The sequence below is a fragment of the Dryobates pubescens genome, chromosome 5 (genome assembly GCF_014839835.1).
Source record: "Dryobates pubescens isolate bDryPub1 chromosome 5, bDryPub1.pri, whole genome shotgun sequence".
NCBI lineage: Eukaryota > Metazoa > Chordata > Aves > Piciformes > Picidae > Dryobates > Dryobates pubescens.
Genome location: NC_071616.1, coordinates 515,635 through 534,723, shown reverse-complemented (window position 1 = coordinate 534,723; position 19,089 = coordinate 515,635). Strand labels below are relative to the sequence as shown.

Genomic DNA, 19,089 nt, shown 5'->3' with positions numbered 1-19,089 from the left:
GGCTGTGCTCCAGACCCCTCCCCAGCCTTGTTGCCCTTCTCTGGACACCTTCAAGTCTCTCGATGTCCTTCTTAAACTGAGGGGCCCAGAACTGGACACAGGACTCAAGGTGTGGCCTAAGCAGTGCTGAGCACAGGGCACAAGGACTTCCCTGCTCCTGCTGGCCACACTCTTCCTGCTGCAGGCCAGGATGCCCTTGGCCTTCTTGGCCCCCTGGGCACACTGCTGGCTCATGTTCAGCTGCTGTCCACCACTACCCCCAGGTCCCTCTCTGCCTGGCTGCTCTCAGCCACTCTGACCCCAGCCTGTAGCTCTGCCTGGGGTTGTTGTGGCCAATGTGCAGCCCCTGGCACTTGGACTTGTTGAATGCCACCGTGTTGGCCTCTGCCCATCTGCCCAGCCTGTCCAGGTCCCTCTGCAGAGCCTCTCCACCCTCTAACAGATCAACTCCTGCTCCTAACTTGGTGTCATCTGCAAACTTGCTGATGACTGACTCAATGTCCTCCTCCATATCATCAATGAAGATGTTAAAGAGGATGGGGCCCAGCACTGATCCCTGGGGCACACCACTGGTGCCTGGCTGCCAGCTGGCTGTGGCACCATTCACCACCACTCTCTGGGCTCAGCCTCCAGCCAGTTCCTAACCCAGCTCAGAGTGCTGCTGTCCCAGCCAGGGGCTGACAGCTTGGCCAGCAGTTTGCTGTGGGGGATGGTGTCCAAGGCCTTGCTGAAGGGCAGACAGACTCCATCCACAGCCTGCCCCACATCCACCAGGCAGTCACCTGGGCACAGAAGGAGATCAGGTTGGAGAGGCAGGACCTGCCCTTCCTAACTCCATGCTGGCTGGACCTGAGCCCTTGGCCATCCTTCAGGTGCAGTTATTGCCCCCAGGATAATCTGCTCCATCACTTTCCCTGGCACTGAGGTCAGGCTGCCAGGCCTGGAGTTTCCAGGTTCCTCCATCCCACCCTGCTTGTGGATGGGGACCACATTGGCCAGTTTCAGTCACCTGGGACCTCTTCAGTGAGCCAGGACTGGAGGAAAATGATGGAGAGCGGCTTGGCAGCTCACCTGCCAGCTCTCTCAGCACCCTGGGATGGATCCCATCCGGTCCCATGGACTTGTGAGTGTCCAAGTGGCTCAGCAGGTCCCCAGCTAATTCCTCATGGATTTCCAGGGCATCACACTGCTCCCTGACCCCATTGCCCAGCTCAGGAGGCCACTGGTCCTGAACTGCTGCCTTGCTGTTAAACATTGAGGCAGAGAAGGTGTTCAGGACCTCAGCCTTTTTCAGGCTTTCTCCAGGCTAAGCAACCCCAGCTCCCTCAGCCTCTCCTCCCAGGGCTGTGCTCCAGACCCCTCCCCAGCTTTGTTGCCCTTCTCTGGACACCTTCCAGCAGCTCAACCTCTTTTCTAACCTGAGGAGCCCAGAGCTGGACACAGGACTCAAGGTGTGGCCTCATCAGTGCTGAGCACAGGGCACAATGACCTCCCTGCTCCTGCTGGCCACACTCTTCCTGATGCAGGCCAGGATGCCATTGGCCTTCTTGGCCCCCTGAGTGTGGTGAGACTCTGGCCCAGACTCCCCGAAGGTGGTAGAAGCCCCATGCCTTGAACCATTCCAGGTGGGGTTGGTCAGGGCCCTGAGCAACCTGCTGTAGTTGAAGGTGTCACTGCAGAGGGGTTAGGCTAGCTGACCTTTGAAGGTCCCTTCCCACCCAAGGCAGTGTGTGATTGTGTGGCAGGAGCCGTGGGACGGGCGGGGATCTGTTGCCTTGCACGGTAAGGTCACGGTGCTTATTCTAGACTTCTGTGGCAGCTGGCGCTGTTTGGTGAGAGATAACTTGAAGGAGAGCAAACTTCTCCCTGTCTTGAGCTTGTCTCCTTGTTTGTAGCAGCAGCTTCCCACTCTGTCAGAATGAGTGACAGGAAGAGGTTTTGTGTTAGTGGGAAGGGATGAAGAGCATCAGATCCTGACACAGCTCTGCGCAGAAGTTAAACTCGGCCTGCAGACTCTTGTGGTTTGTTCTCTCCTCAGGTTTCTTCTGACAGCAGAAAAAGAAACACCACCCAAACCTCCCTGTGTCTTGCTGGTGCTGTGTATTTGAGTGGTAGCCTCTCTGGCAGAGCTCCCCTTCTTGTGGCTAATTTTCCTGTCATCTTTTGGTTAGGATGAGCCCGGGTGGCTCCGCAGAATGCCCATGGGGACAGAGGTGGTCAGCCAGGGACTCCATGTTGGGAAGCAAATTAAGGTCAAGCTTAGGTGTGGTGTTCCCTGCAAAAGGAGTTATTTTAGAATAGACTTTTCATCAGGGCCTCTTGGGACAGGACAAGGGGGAATGGATTTGAACTGAGAGGGAGATTTAGACTGGAGAGAAGGAAGAAATGTTTTACCCTGAGTATTTAGAATAGAATAGAATAGAATAGAATAGAATAGAATAGAATAGAATAGAATAGAATAGAATAGAATTAACCAGGTTGGAAGAGACCTTCAAGATCATCAAGTCCAACCTATCACCCAGCACATTCTAATCAACTAAACCATGGCACCAAGTGCCTCAGCCAGGCTCTTAAACACCTCCAGGGATGGTGACTCCACCACCTCCCTGGGCAGCACATCCCAATGGCCAATCTCTCTTGCTGGGAAGAACTTCTTCCTAACATCCAGCCTAAACCTCCCCTGTCGCAGCTTGAGACTGTGTCCTCTTGTTCTTGTGCTGCTTGCCTGGGAGAAGAGACCATCCTGTGTGATGGGAAATGCTCATTTAGGCAATTTAAACTCCTTGGAAGCTGACCAAGTGGGTTCCTGTGATGGTCATTGCACCACTCCATGTGGCTGTGGCTTCACTGGGTGCATAAAATGAGGCAGAAGAGAAAGATAAACTCTTACCTGTTGGCTTTCCAGGTGATGTGTAGTGCAGCTTTCTCTGGTGTGATGTTTCACATCCTCAGCAGCTCCCAAACACTGGTCAGAGTTAAATAATTAATAGCTGAGGGATTGTAAGAAACCTAAAGGCAAAAAATAAGAGGAAAAATAAGAGAGAAAAGATGTTTTCTGCTGAGGTTTGACATGAGAGTAAGAGTCACTGCAGCAGAGCGTGGTGGTGGTTTGGTGAGTGAAAGTGGCACTCTCAGTGGTGAGCCTCTGAGCTGCAAGGCCAACTGCACTCCCAAAGCACTGTTTCAAAGCAAGCTCTAAAGAGCCAGGCTGATGTTAATCAGCTGTGGGAGCACCAGAGTTTCTCTGCCTTTGCAAAGGAGGCTTTGGAGGGTGGAGAGCCCTTTCTCACCTAGAGGACCTCCCAATGAAACAATGTCTTCCTGGAACAAGAGAGAGACTGTGAAAGGGTTGGACTTGATGATCTTAAAGATCTCTTCCAACCTAAACAACTCTGTGATTCCATGAAGGAGTGATCTTGCCTAGGTACAGGAACTGCTTTTTCTTTGCCCTTCAGATATTTCACTCTTCTTAGTGAACTGTCTTAGCAAACAGGAAAAGGAGATGGTAGGAATAGATTAGTCCTGTGGCAGAGCTTTGGATGGAGCCAGGGTGCTTGGCTTTTTAGCCCCATTTCTGTCACAGCAGTCGAGTCCTAGAATCATAGAATGAATGAGCTTGGAAAAGACCTCAGAGATCATCAAGTCCAACCTGTCACCCAACACCTCCTGACAACTAAACCATGGCTCCAAGTGCCACATCCAATCCCTTCCAGGGATGGAGACTCCACCACCTCCCTGGGCAGCACATTCCAATGGCCAATCTCTCTTGCTGGGAAGAATTTAACATCCAGCCTAAACCTCCCCTGGCTCAGCTTGAGACTGTGTCCTCTTGTTCTGGTGCTGCTTGCCTGGGAGAAGAGACCAACCCCCACCTGGCTACAACCTCCCTTCAGGGAGTCAAAGAGAGCAAGGTCTTCCCTGAGCCTCCTCTTCTCCAGGCTAAGCAACCCCAGCTCCCTCAGCCTCTCCTCCCAGGGCTGTGTTCCAGACCCCTCCCCAGCTTTGTTGCCCTTCTCTGGACACCTTCCAGCAGCTCGATGTCCTTCTTAAACTGAGGGGCCCAGAACTGGACACAGGACTCAAGGTGTGGCCTAACCAGTGCTGAGTACAGGGCACAATGACCTCCCTGCTCCTGCTGGCCACACTCTTCCTGATGCAGGCCAGGATGCCCTTGGCCTTCTTGGCCACCTGGGCACACTGCTGGCTCAAGTTCAGCTGCTGGCAACCACTACCCCCAGGTCCCTTTCTGCCTGGCTGCACTCTGACTCCAGCCTGCAGCACTGCATGGGGTTCTTGTGGCCAAAGTCCCTTTGGTTCCTGATACCTGTTTCATCAGAAGTGAGGCAAAGCCTGAAGAACATGAGCCATCCGTGCCTCAGGTTTCTTGGATGGAATCAGAACCATCAAGGTTGGAAAAGACCTCTGAGATCATCAAGTCCAACCTTCTACCCAACACCTCCATGACCACTGAAGCATTTCAATTATTTGCCTTTCCCAGCAGTGAGGCCACACTGCTACCATTGGAGACCTTGTGCATAGTTTAAATTCTAGCATTGATTTAGCTAAAAACTGAATGAAAAGAAAAGGATCAGTGGTGCTTTGAGCTCCTTACAAAGGATGGCTTCTGACCTTCCTCCTAAGCATCTCTCACATCAACAGCTCTTAATGCTGGTCCTTGGCTGAGTGGCTGAGCTCCTTGAAGGCTCTCGCCCACCAAGGGCAGACTCTTGCTGGGCAGAAGGAAGTAAGGGCTTCTCCAGGAAGCTTGAGGAGCTCTGCTGAGGACAGCAGCAAATCCATTTGGTGGCACAGAGGGAGGCTGGGACAAATCCTGCCTGCTCCATTCAGGGTTCTGTGTGCAGGACTGGCCCCAGCTCTGATGGGGACACAAGATGTCCATGTGCCAGCAGTTCAAGAGCCATCACACCCAGCCACAAAGCAGAGGCTGTCACCTGCAGCCCCATCCTAGGCTCCCTGCTCGGCCTCCATGTGCAACACCAGTTTGGGAGAGGAAGTTGTTTAGCTGCTGAGCAGGATGGAAGCAGGAAGAGCAGTGCTGTTCTGTGTCAGAAGCGTGAGGATTGCTCCAGGCAGCAGCAGATGGACAAGAGCATGTCCTGTTTTCCAGGCAGGCACCAGAAGAGCTGGAAAACCCCACATCTGGATGGCTCTTCATTGCCTATGATGTAACTGTGTGTTGTCAGAAGCTTGTGTAAGATCTGGTTTGAGTAGGAGGTCCTCTGCTCCCTCTTCGTGGCTCTTGCCACCACACTCCAAGGTGCAGCGACCCCATCAGTGCCATCCCTGCCTTCATTGAGGGTGGGGAGAGCTTCAGCTGCTCAGGACAAACACTTGAAGAGCCACAGCACTTGGAAGCAGTTATTTTCCTGGCAGAGCAGGGTTTGCTTTAGGCCAAGTCTCATAAAACTCCCAGACAAACTCAGCAATTTCCTCTGGGGTTGCTGCTGTCAAAATAAAGGTTTCACTTTGTATTTAAATGACTCCTTTGTTGCAGGCCCCTCCAAAGGCAGACAGCTGGGATTAGTACCAACAGCAATATCAGTTTCAAAGTCCATGCTTCAGGAACAGAGAGGCATCAAAAAGACATGCTGCTGCCTCTGCAGGGTGGAGGGTCTGGAGAAAGTACTCTGAGAAAGGGAAGTGGACTTTCTTGGTACTCATCCTCACTCCAAGAGGACATTGAGGTGCTGGAGAGGGTCCAGAGAAGGGCAATGGAGCTGGGGAAGAGTCTGGAGAACAGGGCTGGTGAGAAGCAGCTGAGGCAGCTGGAGTTGTTTATTCTGGAGCAAAGGAGGCTCAGGGGAGACCTTCTGGCCCTCTACAACTCCCTGAAGGGAGGCTGGAGCCAGGTGGGGCTTGGCCTCTTCTCCCTAGTCACAAGTGATAGACTCAAGTTGGCCATTAGAGGAAACTTTCCTGGGCACAGGCTGCCCAGGGAGGTGGTTGAATCTCCATCCCTGGAGGTGTTTACAAGAGGCAGAGATGTGGTGCTCAGAATCAGACTTGGCAGAGTTAGACAAAGGTTGGGCTTGCTCACCTTCAAGGGCTTTTCCAACCAAAACAATTATATGATTCTATAAAAGCAGAACACTGAGGACATAGTTCAGCATCTTTTAACCTAACATGCCCTCAGACCACCAACTTCCCAAAGGAAAACACCATGTCCTCTGGTATTTTAATAGTCAAAAACAAAAAGCAAGCTAATATGCCAAGGGGGCCAAGAAGGCCAAGGGCATCCTGGCCTGCATCAGGAACAGTGTGGCCAGCAGGAGCAGGGAGGTCATTGTGCCCTGTGCTCAGCACTGGTTAGGCCACACCTTGAGTCCTGTGTCCAGTTCTGGGCTCCTCAGTTTAAGAAGGATTTTGGGACATTTGAAGGTGTCCAGAGAAGGGCAACAAAGCTGGGGAGGGGTCTGGAGCACAGCCCTGTGAGGAGAGGCTGAGGGAGCTGGGGTTGCTTAGCCTGGAGAAGAGGAGGCTCAGGGGGACCTTCTTCCCAGCAAGAGAGATTGGCCCTTGGGATGTGCTGCCCAGGGAGGTGGTGGAGTCCCCATCCCTGGAGGTGTTTAGGAAGAGCCTGGATGAGACACTTGGTGCCATGGTTTAGTTGATTAGATGGTGCTGGGTGATAGGTTGGACTTGATGATCTCAAAGGTCTCTTCCAACCTGGTTAATTCTATTCTATTCTACTCTATTCTATTCTATTCTGTTCTTTATTAATTAATCCATAAATGAATTAATTCAGTCTGGAGAAGTGAAGGCCCTGAGGAGACCTTATTGTGGCTTCCACTATCTGAAGGGGGAAGGACATTTTAGAGCATCAGGGAGTGATAGGACTGGGGGGGATGGAGCAAAACTAGAAGTAGGGAGATTGAGATTGGCTGTGAGGAAGAAGTTGTTGCCCAGGAGGGTGGTGAGAGCCTGGCACAGGCTGCCCAGGGAGGTGGTGGAAGCCTCCTGCCTGGAGGTGTTTGCAGCCAGGCTGGAGGTGGCTGTGAGCAACCTGCTGTGGTGTGAGGTGTCCCTGCCCATGGCAGGGGCTTGGAGCTGGCTGAGCCTTGATGTCCCTTCCAGCCCTGACAATTCTGTGACTTCTGTAACTTGAACATTTCCTACCGTTATAAGATTATTTATTTTTCACTTCCTTTTCATTCCCAGAAGGTTCCATATGAGGTCCTCATTCTGCTTTCTCACACATGGGTGGAAAGCCAGCACAGTTCCCTCCATCGTTAGTAGAGAATCAAGTGGTTTAAAAAGAGAAGTGAGGGGCAAATGAGGCTTTGGTTGCCAACCTGATGAAGCAGAGTCAGATTTTTGACTGATGGGTGAGTGGATTTGAAGGCAGATGTTGTTTATCTTGATTTCAGGAGAGCTTTTGACACCCTCTCCTACAGCACCCTCACAGCTAAGCTGAGGCAGTGTGGTCTGGTTGGGAACTGGTTGAAGGAAAGAAGTCAGAGAGTTGTGGTCAATGGGACAGAGCCTAGCTGGAGATCTGTGCCTAGTGGAGACCCTCAGGGGTTGGTACAGGGAGCAGAGCTGTTCAATATATTCCTCAATGACCTGGATGAGGGCACAGAGAGCTGCTGACACCAACCTGGGACCAGTGGCTGACACAGGAGGTTTGTGCAGCCAGACTCAGAGAGGCTGGAGAGCTGGGCAGGGAGAAATGGAATGAAATTCAACAAGGGCAAGGGCAGAGTCTTGCACCTGGGAAAGAACAACCCCATGGACCAGTTTGGGCTGGGGACAGCAGTGAAACAGCAAAGGGCCTGGGGGTCTTGGTGGTCAACAGGATGCCCAGGAGCCATCAGTGTGCCCTGGTGGCCAAGAAGGCCAAGGGCATCCTGGGCTGGATTAGAAGGGAGCTTTGAAAAGGGCCTGGGAAGGATGTGGCAGCAGTCTTCACATCTCCACCTTTCTGTTCTTTTCAGCTGACCAGAGAGTTTTTCACCAAGGAGCTGAAGCAGCATTATCTGAGGAACAATGACACAGATGTCTTCTCTTCCACCTGGAACTCCGTCATGATCACAGTAAGTGACCCAGATGGGTACCCCTGGGCTTTCAGTCTGGGTGCAGAAGGCCATGGGGTTGCATTGACCCTGGAGCTTTCACCTTTCAAGCTACTTCAGGACTATTCCCAGCCAACAGTAGCCATGAACTAGAGCTACATAATGGCTCCTGTGGAATGAGGTGGTGGGTGGCAGATTAGGTAGGAGCATGGACCTGGGGCTGCTGATTTACAGCCCTCTGAAGATGAGCCAGCAGTGCACCCAGGTGGCCAAGAAGGCCAGCAGCATCCTGGCCTGCATCAGCAATATTGTGGCCAGCTGGAGTAAGTAGGGCAGGGAATGTCTCCCTATGCTTGGCACTGGTGAGACCTCACCTTGAGTACTGGGCTCAGTCTTTTGCCCCTCACTCCAAGAATGACATCAAGGAGCCATAATGTGTCCAGAGAAGGGCAACAAAGCTGGGGAAGGGCCTAGAGAGGAAGTCTTGTGAGGACCAGCTGAGGGAACTGGGGTTGTTCAGTCTAGAGAAGGGGAGAATGGGAGGAGAGCCTCTCACTCCCTACAACTCCCTGAAAGGAGGTTGGACTGAGGTGGGGGTTGGTCTCTTCTCCAAAGTGTCTGGTGACCTTGAGTCCTGTGTCCAGTTCTGGGCTCCTCAGTTTAAGAAGGACATTGAGAGACTTGAAGGTGTCCAGAGAAGGGCAACAAAGCTGGGGAGGGGTCTGGAGCACAGCCCTGGGAGGAGAGGCTGAGGGAGCTGGGGTTGCTTAGCCTGGAGAAGAGGAGGCTCAGGGGAGACCTTCTTGCTGTCTCCAACTCCCTGAAGGGAGGGTGTAGCCAGGTGGGGGTTGGTCTCTTCTGCTAGGCAGCCAGCACCAGAACAAGAGGACACATTCTCAAGCTGTGCCAGGGGAGGTTTAGGCTGGATGTTAAATTCTTCCCAGCAAGAGAGATTGGCCCTTGGGATGAGCTGCCCAGGGAGGTGGTGGAGTCCCCATCCCTAAGGTGTTCAAGAAATGTGTGGCAGTGGCACTTTGGTGCTAGGTGTAGGATTAGACTCCATGATCTTAGAGGTCCTTTCCAACCCAAACCATTCCAGGATTCTGTGGCTAATGGGATATTTTCACATATACTTGGCATCAAAATTGACCTTGTTACTCCAGCCTTATTCAGGCAGGTTACAGAGTGGATAGGATAGGATAGGATAGGGTAGGATAGGATAGGATAAATAGAATTAACCAGGTTGGAAGAGACCTTTGAGATCATCCAGTCCAACCTATCACCCAGCACCATCTAATCAACTAAACCATGGCTCCAAGCACCCCATCAAGTCTCCTCCTAAACACCTCCAGGGATGGGGACTCCACCACCTCCCTGGGCAGCACATCCCCATGGCCAATCTCTCTTTCTATGAAGAACTTCTTCCTAACACCCAGCCTAAGCCTCCCCTGGCATAGCTTGAGACTGTGTCCTCTTGTTCTGGTGCTGGGTGCCTGGGAGAAGAGACCAACCCCCACCTGGCTACAACCTCCCTTCAGGGAGTTGTAGAGAGCAGAGTGACTGTCACTGGGGCTGGAGTTGTGCTCTGCTGGAAGGAGCTCTGTGAGGGCAGGTGGGTGGGGGTGGGTGGTGTGTGCACACCCGGGGAGGCTGTGCTGAGCTCAGCCCTGGTGTCGCTGCTCAGGAGGGACAAGCAGGGTGTCAGGCTCTGCAGATGAAAAGTCAATTTTAATCTTAAAAGGCAAAGATGATTGCTGCCCTTCACTCTGATCCAGGGCTTTAATAAAGACATTTCCTTTTGCTGACTGAAAGGAGACAGAGCCAGGCTATGACTTGAATCCATAAAGAGGATCTGACTTGCATCCTGAAAAGGGACCTTGCTCGAATCACTCAGGCAGCAGCAGCCCTGGCCATTAGCTGTGGGGAGAGCAGGCAGGAGCTCCTGTGGCCAAGAAGGCCAAGGCCATTCTGGGGTGGATTAGAAGGGCTGTGGTTAGTAGGTCAAGAGAGGTTCTCCTCCCTCTCTACTCTGCCCTGCTGAGGCAGCATCTGGAATATTGTGTCCAGTTCTGGGCCCCTCACTTCAGGAGGGACCTCAGGGAAATGCTTGAGAGAGTCCAGTCCAGAGCCATGAAAATGCTGAAGGGAGTGGAAGATCTTCCTTAGGAGGAGAGCCTGAGGGAGCTGAGGGCTCTATAGCTTGCAGAGGAGGAGCCTGAGGGTGACTTCATTCATGTTGACAAAGATCTGCAGGGTGAGTGCCCAGAGGCTGGAGCCAGGCTCTGCTGGGGGATGCCCAATGCCAGCACAAGGGGCAGTGGTGGAAGCTGAGGCAGAGGAAGTGCCATGGAAACAGGAGGAAAACATTTTTTCCCTGTGAGGGTGACAGAGCCCTGGAGCAGGCTGCCCAGGGGGGTTGTGAAGTCTCCCTCCCTGGAGATTGTCAAAACTTTCCTGGATGTGCTCCTGTGTGACCTGCTCTGGGTGATCCTGCTCTGGCAGGGGGGTTGGACTTGATGAGCTTTTGAGGTCCCTTCCAGGTCTTAACTCTGTGATCCTGTGAGCTGGATTGTGCTGCTGGCTGCCTTGCAGGCTTGCTGAGGGACATCAAGGAAGTCACTCTGGAAGTGCTCCAAAGCCCTGTGTACATTGTGGCATTATTCCCAGTGGTAGCTTAGAGTCTACAGCACAAGGTGGCTGCAGTGGGATGTCACAGAAAGGCTTTGACGAAGCAGAAGCTCCAAGCTGCAAGCACAGCCCACTTCACTGGAAACAACACTTGGCTTGTCTCTGCTTTGACTAAAGCTTTCATCCCCACAAGGGTGGTGAGGCACTGGAACAGGTTACCCAGAGAAGCTCTGTAGGCTCCAAGCTTGGAAGTATCACAGTACCACAGAACATTAGAGGTTGGAAGGGACCTCCAGAGCTCATCCAGTCCAACCCCCCTGCCAGAGCAGGAGCACCCAGGGCAGTCTGCACAGGAATGCTTCCAGGTGGGGTTGGAAAGTCTCTAGAGAAGGAGACTCCACAACCTCTCTGGGCAGCCTGCTCCAGGGCTCTGTCACTCATTCTAGAGAAGTTTCTCCTGCAAAGTGTTCAAAGCCAGGTTGGATGGGGCCTTGAGCAGCGTGGTCTGGTAGGAGCTGTGGCGGGGGGGTGGAACAGGATGCTCTTTAAGGGTCCTTCCCAGCCCAAACCATTCTGTGTTTCTGCAAGAACAGGTCTCTGGTGGATTTCTCCTGTCTGCTTTGAGGGCAAATGTCAACTCTGTCTTCCTTCTCCGCTGCCTCTCCCTAGTTTGCCTGCTGTGGAGTGAATGGACCAGAAGACTTTGAAGCTGTTCCTCTCCTTCCATACTCCTCTCTGGAGCGGAGCACGCCAGAGGCTTGCTGCCAGCGGGAGCTGCAGAGCCGGGAAGGGATGATTGTCAACAGAGAAGCCTGCCTCAGCGGTGTGGAGAGGTTCCAGAACAGACAGGTGAGGCCACACAGCACCAGCAGGAGGAGCCAGGGGTGGGCAGGGGTGGCCAGTGAAGCTGTAGTCACAGCCTTAATGCCCCTTCTGCTGACAGCTTTTTGAATCATAGAATCAACAAGGTTGGAAAAGACCTCAGAGATCATCAAGTCCAACCTGTCACTCAGCACCTCCTGACAACTAAACCATGGCTTCAAGTGACTAGAATAGAATAGAACAGAATAGAATAGAATAGAATAAACCAGGTTGGAAAAGACCTTTGAAATCATCGAGTCCAACCTATCACCCAGCACCATCTGAGCAACTAAACCATGGCACCAAGTGAATAGAGTAGAGTAGAGTAGAGTAGAGTAGAGTAGAGTAGAATAGAATAGAATTGAATTGAATTGAATTGAATTGAATTGAATTGAATTGAATTGAATTGAATTAACCAGGGTGGAAAAGACCTTTGAGATCATAGAGTCCAACCTATCACCCAACATCATCTAATCAACTAAACCATGGCACCAAGTGCCTCAGCCAGGCTCTTCCTAAACACCTCCAGGTATGGTGACTCCACCACCTCCCTGGGCAGCACATCCCAATGGCCAATCTCTATGAAGAACTTCTTCCTAACACCCAGCCTAAACCTCCCCTGGCATAGCTTGAGACTGTGTCCTCTTGTTCTGGTGCTGGTTGAAGTCACGGTACGTGTCTGAGCTTGGTTGTTGTGTGCACTAAGCCCAGGTTGTGTTGGTGTGGTGGGTTGAAAATTCCCTCCCAACATTAGATTTGCCAGCCCAGCCCAGCTGGAAGCAAATGAAAGCTGTGTTTACAAGCAAAGCTACACTCTACAATGGAATGCAGTGAGTATGTACAAAATACCCAGGAGTTACAGCATCTGCAGGCATTTACAAGTAATAAACAGCACAAGGACCCCCTGGTCAAAGACCAGGGGAAGTTACTAGCTTCTCCTTCCTTGCCTCTCCCTGACCCCCCTGGACAACAGGGACAAGAGAAAGGAGCAGAGAAATTAGGCTTAACCAAAACAATTCAGCCAAGGTCAAGCAGAAGCAAGTTTGCTTCTCTCCTAGAGCGAAGAAGCAAGAAGAAGAGAGACTGTTTTGGGATCCCCAGTTTTAGTCCCTGATCTCTTCCAATGGGACTGGCTAGAATTAGCTTTCATTTCTCTTTTTACACCCAGTAGTGATTTATTTACATTTTACTGCTTTCACTTCAAGATCTGTGGAAAAAAAACCCCACAAATTAAAGGCATAGCCTAAACCTGCCACAGTTGGACCAGCAGAGATGTGATGGACCCCAGGAAGCATGAGACATTGTAGGATGAGGTCTGCAGAAGGTGAATCAGCAGAGGTGGGGAGGAACCAGGCTTTGATTTTGAACTGAAGGGGAAGTGGAGCTTCAGATAAACTTCTCCATTGGGTCATCTGAAGCCTCAGCACTTAGCTTCATCTTTTCTGTCGCTCTCTACAGCTCACTGAAAGGGGATTGGAGCCAGGTGGGGACTGGGCTCTTCTCCCACAGAAGCGATAGCACAAGAGGAAACAGCCTCGAGTTGTCCCAGGGGATGTTTAGGGTAGACATGAGGAACAATTTCTTCCCCTTCAAGGTTCTTAAGGCGTGGCCCAGCTGCTCAGGGCAGTGGTGGAGTCCCCATCCCTGGAGGGGTTTCAAAGCCATGAAGATATGGTGAGTGATGTGGTTTAGTGGTGACCTGGCAGTGCTGGGTTAAGGGTTGGCCTTGATTATCTGAAAGGTCTCTTCCAACTCACTCAGTTTATCATTCTAGAATATTCTCAGCTCATCCCTGTGAGTCCTTTAAACTTCAGGAGCAGGTTGCCCAGGGAGGTGGTGGAGTCACCATCCCTGGGGCAGTTCAAGAAAAGTGTGGGCATGGCTCTTGGGATGTGGTTTAATGGCCATGGTGGTGCTAGGTTGACAGTTGGACTTGATGGTCTTGGAGGTCTTTTTTCCAACTGAAACAATTCTATGATTCCATGATTCTATGATCACAGCTCACAGGATGTTAGGGGTTGGAAGGGACCTCTGGACATCTTTGAGCCCAACCCCACTGCCAGAGCAGGGCTATAGAATCCAGCACAGGTCACAGAGGAATGCATCCAGGCAGGGCTGCAACGTCTCCAGAGAGGGAGACTTCACAAGCTCTCTGGGGAGCCTGTTGCAGGTTATAAGCTACTGACATGACAACACCCCCTTGCCAGGTTCAGTATTAACACACAGACCCTGCCAGTCCTGAAACTTTTTGTAGTAAGAATGTAGGGAAGGGGAATTTGCTCTTTAATTATAATACCACCAAGCAGTCAGCTGCAGCCTGCATTCTTCAATGAATGTTGATAGCCTAAAGCAGCAGCAATTCAAAGGGAAGGGAGAGATGTGATGGTTTCCACAAGGGACTGAGAGGTGAACTGGAAATGGACAGCAAGTTCTGTGGTGTTCCTGAAGGTTAGTACCATCCCAGAGAAGTTAGCAAGCCAGCGCAGGTCAGGCAGTAAGGCTGCAGGTGCCACCAAGCTGGGTGGCTGTGTCCATCTGCTAGAGGGCAGGGAGGCTTTACAGCAGGACCTGGGCAGGTGAGACCCATGGGCTAAGGCTAATTGCATGAAGTTCAACAAGGCCAAGTGCCAGGTCCTGCACCTGGGTCACAACCACCCCATGGTGAGCTACAGACCTGGGGATGTGTGGTTGGAAAGCTGCAGGTTGGAGAGGATCCTGGGGGTATTGGGTGACAGGCAACTGAACAGGAGCCATCAGTGTGCCCAGGTGGCCAAGAAAGCCAATGGCATCCTGGCTTGGGTCAGACACAGGGTGGCCAGCAGGGACAGGGGGGTGGTCATCCCCCTGTGCTCAGCACAGGTGAGGCCACACCTCGAGTACTGTGTTGAGTTCTGGGCCCCTCACTCCAGGAAGGGCATTGAGGTGCTGGGACATGTCCAGAGAAGGGCACTGAGGCTGGAGAAGGGCCTGGAGAACGTGACTCTAAGCATCTAAGGGAGCTGGGGTTGTTCAGCTGGGAGAAGAGGAGGCTGAGGGGAGACCTCATTGCTGTCTACCACTATCTGAAGGGAGGTTGGAGCCAGGAGGGGGCAGCCCCTTCTCCTTGATGGCAAGCGACAGGACCAGAGGGAATGGTTCCAAGCTGCACCAGGCTGGCTGTTAGGAAATATCTCTTCACAGAGAGGGTTCTCAAACATTGCAATGGTCTGCCCAGGGCAGTGCTGGAGTCACCACCCCTGGGGGTGTCCAAGCAGTGTGTGGAGCTGGCGCTCAGGGACATGGTGTAGTGCTGACCCTGCAGTGCTGGGCTGAGGCTTGGCCTGGATGATCTCTGAGGTCTCTCCCAACCAGCTGTACTCTGTGAATCTGAGGTAACTCTTCCTAGCTGTGGTAGTGGCTCCAGTTTAGGCTGCAAACAGTCCTCATCAACAATGCATGCAACAGGAGGTCAGGGGTTAAACAGCCATATTTGAATGGCTTTGAGCTGGAAGAGGGGAGGTTTAGGCTGGAGATTAGGAGGAAATGCTTCACACTGAGGGTGCTGAGACACTGGAACAGGTTGCCCAGGGGCACTGTGGATGCTCCCTCCCTGGTGGTGCTCAGGGCCAGGTTGGGTGGAAGGCTAGTGGAAGTTGTGTTCACCTCAGCATCAATAAACCATCTGAGCTCTGTGCTGGCCATGTGTACAACCTCCTTTTTCTCTCCACACACAGCACTTGATAGCAGGGTGTGAGAGGGGTAAGGAGTTTGGAAGCAGCATGTGAGCTGTTCCTCCCCTGGCAGCTGGAACTGGTTGGCAAAGGCACTATGGGTGAGAGATCACAGCAGATGATACCATGCTGCTTCTGCCAGGTCTGATGGGGAGAGACAGAGAGGAGAGAGAGATGACAAGCAGCAGGGAGGGAAAGAGAAATGTGTTCTGAGGAAGAGCACTGAAGCAGCTAACAGCTTTAGCTTTCCTTAAGTGGGGATGCTGAGGCCTACCACGTCTCTGCTTGTCACCAGAGTGTTGGTGGCAGAAGCCATGTGCTCAAGCTAGTGTCACCAAGCAGACAGTGAGGGATGTCTGTGCAATGGGACAGACACTCCCAAGGAACTGATGGCTCAATTCAGGCATTCCTGGAGCAAACTCGGGCTGTGTGCTGGCCACACATGTGCTCACTGCTCTTTGTAGCCAGTTGAACAAGGCATGCCAAAAGTTGAGATAAGGTTGGAGTTCTGGCAAGTACCCAAGGATTTTGTTGCTGAGCTGGGTGCTTTGCCCTGGAAATTGGGCTGAAACGTGGCCATGACTTGGCTGAGGAGCCTCCTGTTGACCAGAGCATGGTGTGGACATCTCAGTTCCTGCCCCAGTGGTCTGCCCTCCTTTGGCTCACAGGCTCACAGGTTGTTAGGGGTTGGAAGGGATCTCTGAAGATCATCAAGTCCAACCCCCCTGCCAGAGCAGGAGCACAGAATCCAGCACAGGGCACACAGGAACACATCCAGATGGGGCTGGAAAGGCTCCAGAGAAGGAGACTCCACAACCTCTCTGGGCAGCCTGCTCCAGGGCTCTGGGACCCTCACAGGGAAGTTCCTCCTCATGGTGAGGTGGAACCTCCTGTGCTGGAGTTGATATCCATTGCCCCTTGTCCTCTCCCAGGGTGCAGCTGAGCAGAGCCTGTCCCTGTCCCCTCCCTCCTGACCCCCAGCCCTCAGATATTGATAGACATTGATTAAATCCCCATCTCAGACTGAACAGCCCCAGGGCTCTCAGCCTCTCCTCCCCAGGCAGTGCTGCAGTCCCTTCAGCATCCTTGGAGCCCTCCCTTGGACTCTCCCCAGCAGATCCCTGTCCCTCCTGAGCTGGGGAGCCCAGAGCTGGATGCAGTATTCCAGGTGAGGTCTCTCCAGGGCAGGGTAGAGGGGGAGGAGAACCTCCCTGGCTCTGCTGGCCACACTCCTCTGAATGCAGCCCAGGATCCCCTTGCTGTCATGGCAGGTCAGACATTTTCTTTATGGCTGGAAGGCAAAACTCAGGTGATGTAAACATCCCAGCAGCATGGATGGGATTCGACCTGTATGTGTGAAGTACCTGCTGAGTGGGGAGCAGACCTGCTTTCCACACCCAACAAACTCCAGTCTTCTCTTTATCTGTGACCTCTTGGTGGAAATGTGCTGATGGGTTGGAATTTTAGGCTGGGAGAACTGAGGCCAGGACAAGCTGGTGATTGCCAGGAGCATCCTGAAAGCTCTGCAGAAGATCTGCCTGCTGTTAATTGCCTCAGCAGTGGGAAATGGTATCAAGGATGATGGTGGCAGTGCTGCAGAAGTGAAGAGGTTGCTGTAGGGTATGGCCCTGGGTTCTTGATGGAATCCATTCTCCTGTAGCCAGCAGATCAGCAGGCATTAACAGACAGGGTTTGGGTGGGCAGGGACCTTTCAAAGACATTTGGCCAACCCCTACTGCAGTCAGCAGGGACATCTCCAACAAGAGCAGGTTACTCAGAGCCACAACCAACCTCCCCTGGAATGGTTCCAGGGATGAGGCATCTACTGTCCCTCCAGGCAACCTGGGTCAGGGTCTCACCACCCTCAGCATAGAAAATGTCTTCTTTCTCTCCAGTCTGAATCTCTCTCTTTTAGTTCAAACCATTACCCTTTATCCTGTCACAACAGGCCCTGTTCTAAAGGCCATCCCCATCTTTCTGATCAGCCTCTTGAAGCACTGACAGGCCACCAGGAGGTCTCCCTGGAGCCTTCTCTTCTGCAGGTTGACCAAGCCCAACTCTCTCAGCCTGGCATTCCAGCCCTTTCCTTATTCCTGTGGCCTCCTCTGGCCCCACCCCAACAGGAGGGCTGTGCAGAGAAGAATGCAGTGTGTGATGCTCTGGTGTCTCTCACCACCTTTTGTCTTTCCTAGGGGTGCTACACTGTGATCCTGAACTCCTTTGAGACCTATGTGTACCTGGCAGGAGCCCTTGCCATTGGAGTGTTGGCCATTGAGGTACTCGGCCTCGGGGCACTAGAGGGGCACCACCGTGGGTTGGTGGCCAGCAGGCTTGCCAGGGGAAGCTGCTCCTGCTGGCAGTGGGTGGGTTATCAACTTGTGGCTTTAATTGCCAATAAAGGAGCCAATAAAGGCAGGGAAATAACTGGGGCTGCCTCCTGCTGGGCCAGCTGTGGATCTCACACCTTGCCCTGTTTGCCACAGGGGCTTCAGGGACCTGCCCCACCGAGTGCTGCCCTCCCTGCAGCAGCACACCCAGCAAGCTGCTGGCCCCAGCACTGGGTTCACGTGGCCAGGCTCTGCCTTTGCTTTACACACTTCTGGTTGGAGCCTGAAATGGGGTTTGCTACAGAGCATCTCCAGTGCCCTGCATTAATACCTGGCTCTGTGGTGACATTTCTGAGGAGCAGGCTTCCACCAGCTGTGATGTTAACCCAGAAGTGACATCCCTGGAGCACTGCTGGGGCAAAGCTGGGTGCTTTCCTCAGTCCCCTGCCCTGGGCAAGGGAGAGGGATCTGGCTGGAGAGCTCCAGCAGCCCCAGCACCGTGGCCAGTCCAGGCAGTGGCAAGGATGTGCAGAGCAGGGATCACAAAGCTCACTCCTCTGCGACACCAGTGACGGTTTGGGAACAAAACCTGGAGCCACAATGTTTGTGGGGCAGGGGGAGGAGGGGGAGGCATTGCCTTCAAGAAAAAGAAGAGGTCTGGGGCCTGAGGGAGGGAGAGGAGAGGTCCTGGGGCTGGGGAGAGCTTTGCCAATCTTCTGGAAGCTGCAGCTGACTCTTTGTGCTTCTCTGTTTCATTGTTGCCCTCCTTCTCCCGCCTCCCCCCCTCCCCAGCTCTTCGCCATGATCTTTGCCATGTGCCTCTTTCGAGGGATCCAGTAAGAGGTGAGCCCTGAACCACCATGCTCCCCACATGCTCAGAAGAGAGAAGGGAAAAAACATCAGAAGAAACTAAACCTGGAAACACCCAAAAACCAAAACCAACCCCACACACCTTTATTTTTTGTAACACAATGGGGCAGGGGAGAGGGGAAAAGGAAAAAGAAAAGAAAGGGGGGAAATGGAAAGAAAGGAGGGGGAAAAAGCCCCAACCAACCAACCAGCCAAAAGCAAAAAGAGGTTTGTAATGTATGAATGACCAAAAGGATTGTACTTCAGGGGCTGGAACTTTGAGGTGATGTGCACTACACTGTACCCCAGACCCTTGCCCAGAGCCCCCTGCAGCAGCCGTGGAGCAGGAGCCCAGCGCAGCTGATTGCACTACAGAATGACAGAGCTGGCGGTGGGGAGCAGGGGAGGGAGCACAGCCACCTCTCCTGCGAGGCCCTGCCTGCTGAGCCTGACTTCTTCACCTTCTAGACAGCAAAGGACTGGAGAGCAGACATGCAGGGGCTGGGTGAGAGAAGAGGCTGGCCCCGGTGTGTGACCACCCCGGGGGGTTTGAAACAAGTGGTGGGGGCTCCTCTGGGAAGTCATCGTTGGCGTGGTTCTGGCTTTCGCCCCCACAGCCACGGAGTGAGCACAAGACACAGATTCCTCACCAGGAGCTTTGTCCCTCTCAGCTGAAACTTG

At 52.9% G+C, this 19,089-nt stretch overlaps 1 protein-coding gene across 2 annotated transcripts in view; it reads left to right on the top strand.

The window, feature by feature from the left end:
• Nucleotides 1-18,543, top strand: part of TSPAN18 (tetraspanin 18) — a 186,784-nt gene extending 168,241 nt beyond the window's left edge. For both annotated transcript variants that reach the window (XM_054162162.1, XM_054162163.1), the window contains 4 exons: nt 7,956-8,054; nt 11,331-11,510; nt 17,425-17,508; nt 18,352-18,543. In XM_054162162.1, coding sequence (XP_054018137.1) covers nt 7,956-8,054; nt 11,331-11,510; nt 17,425-17,508; nt 18,352-18,399 — 411 coding nt within the window. In that variant the 3' untranslated portion in view covers nt 18,400-18,543. The remainder of the gene's footprint in view (nt 1-7,955; nt 8,055-11,330; nt 11,511-17,424; nt 17,509-18,351) is intronic.
• Nucleotides 18,544-19,089: the final 546 nt, after the last annotated feature.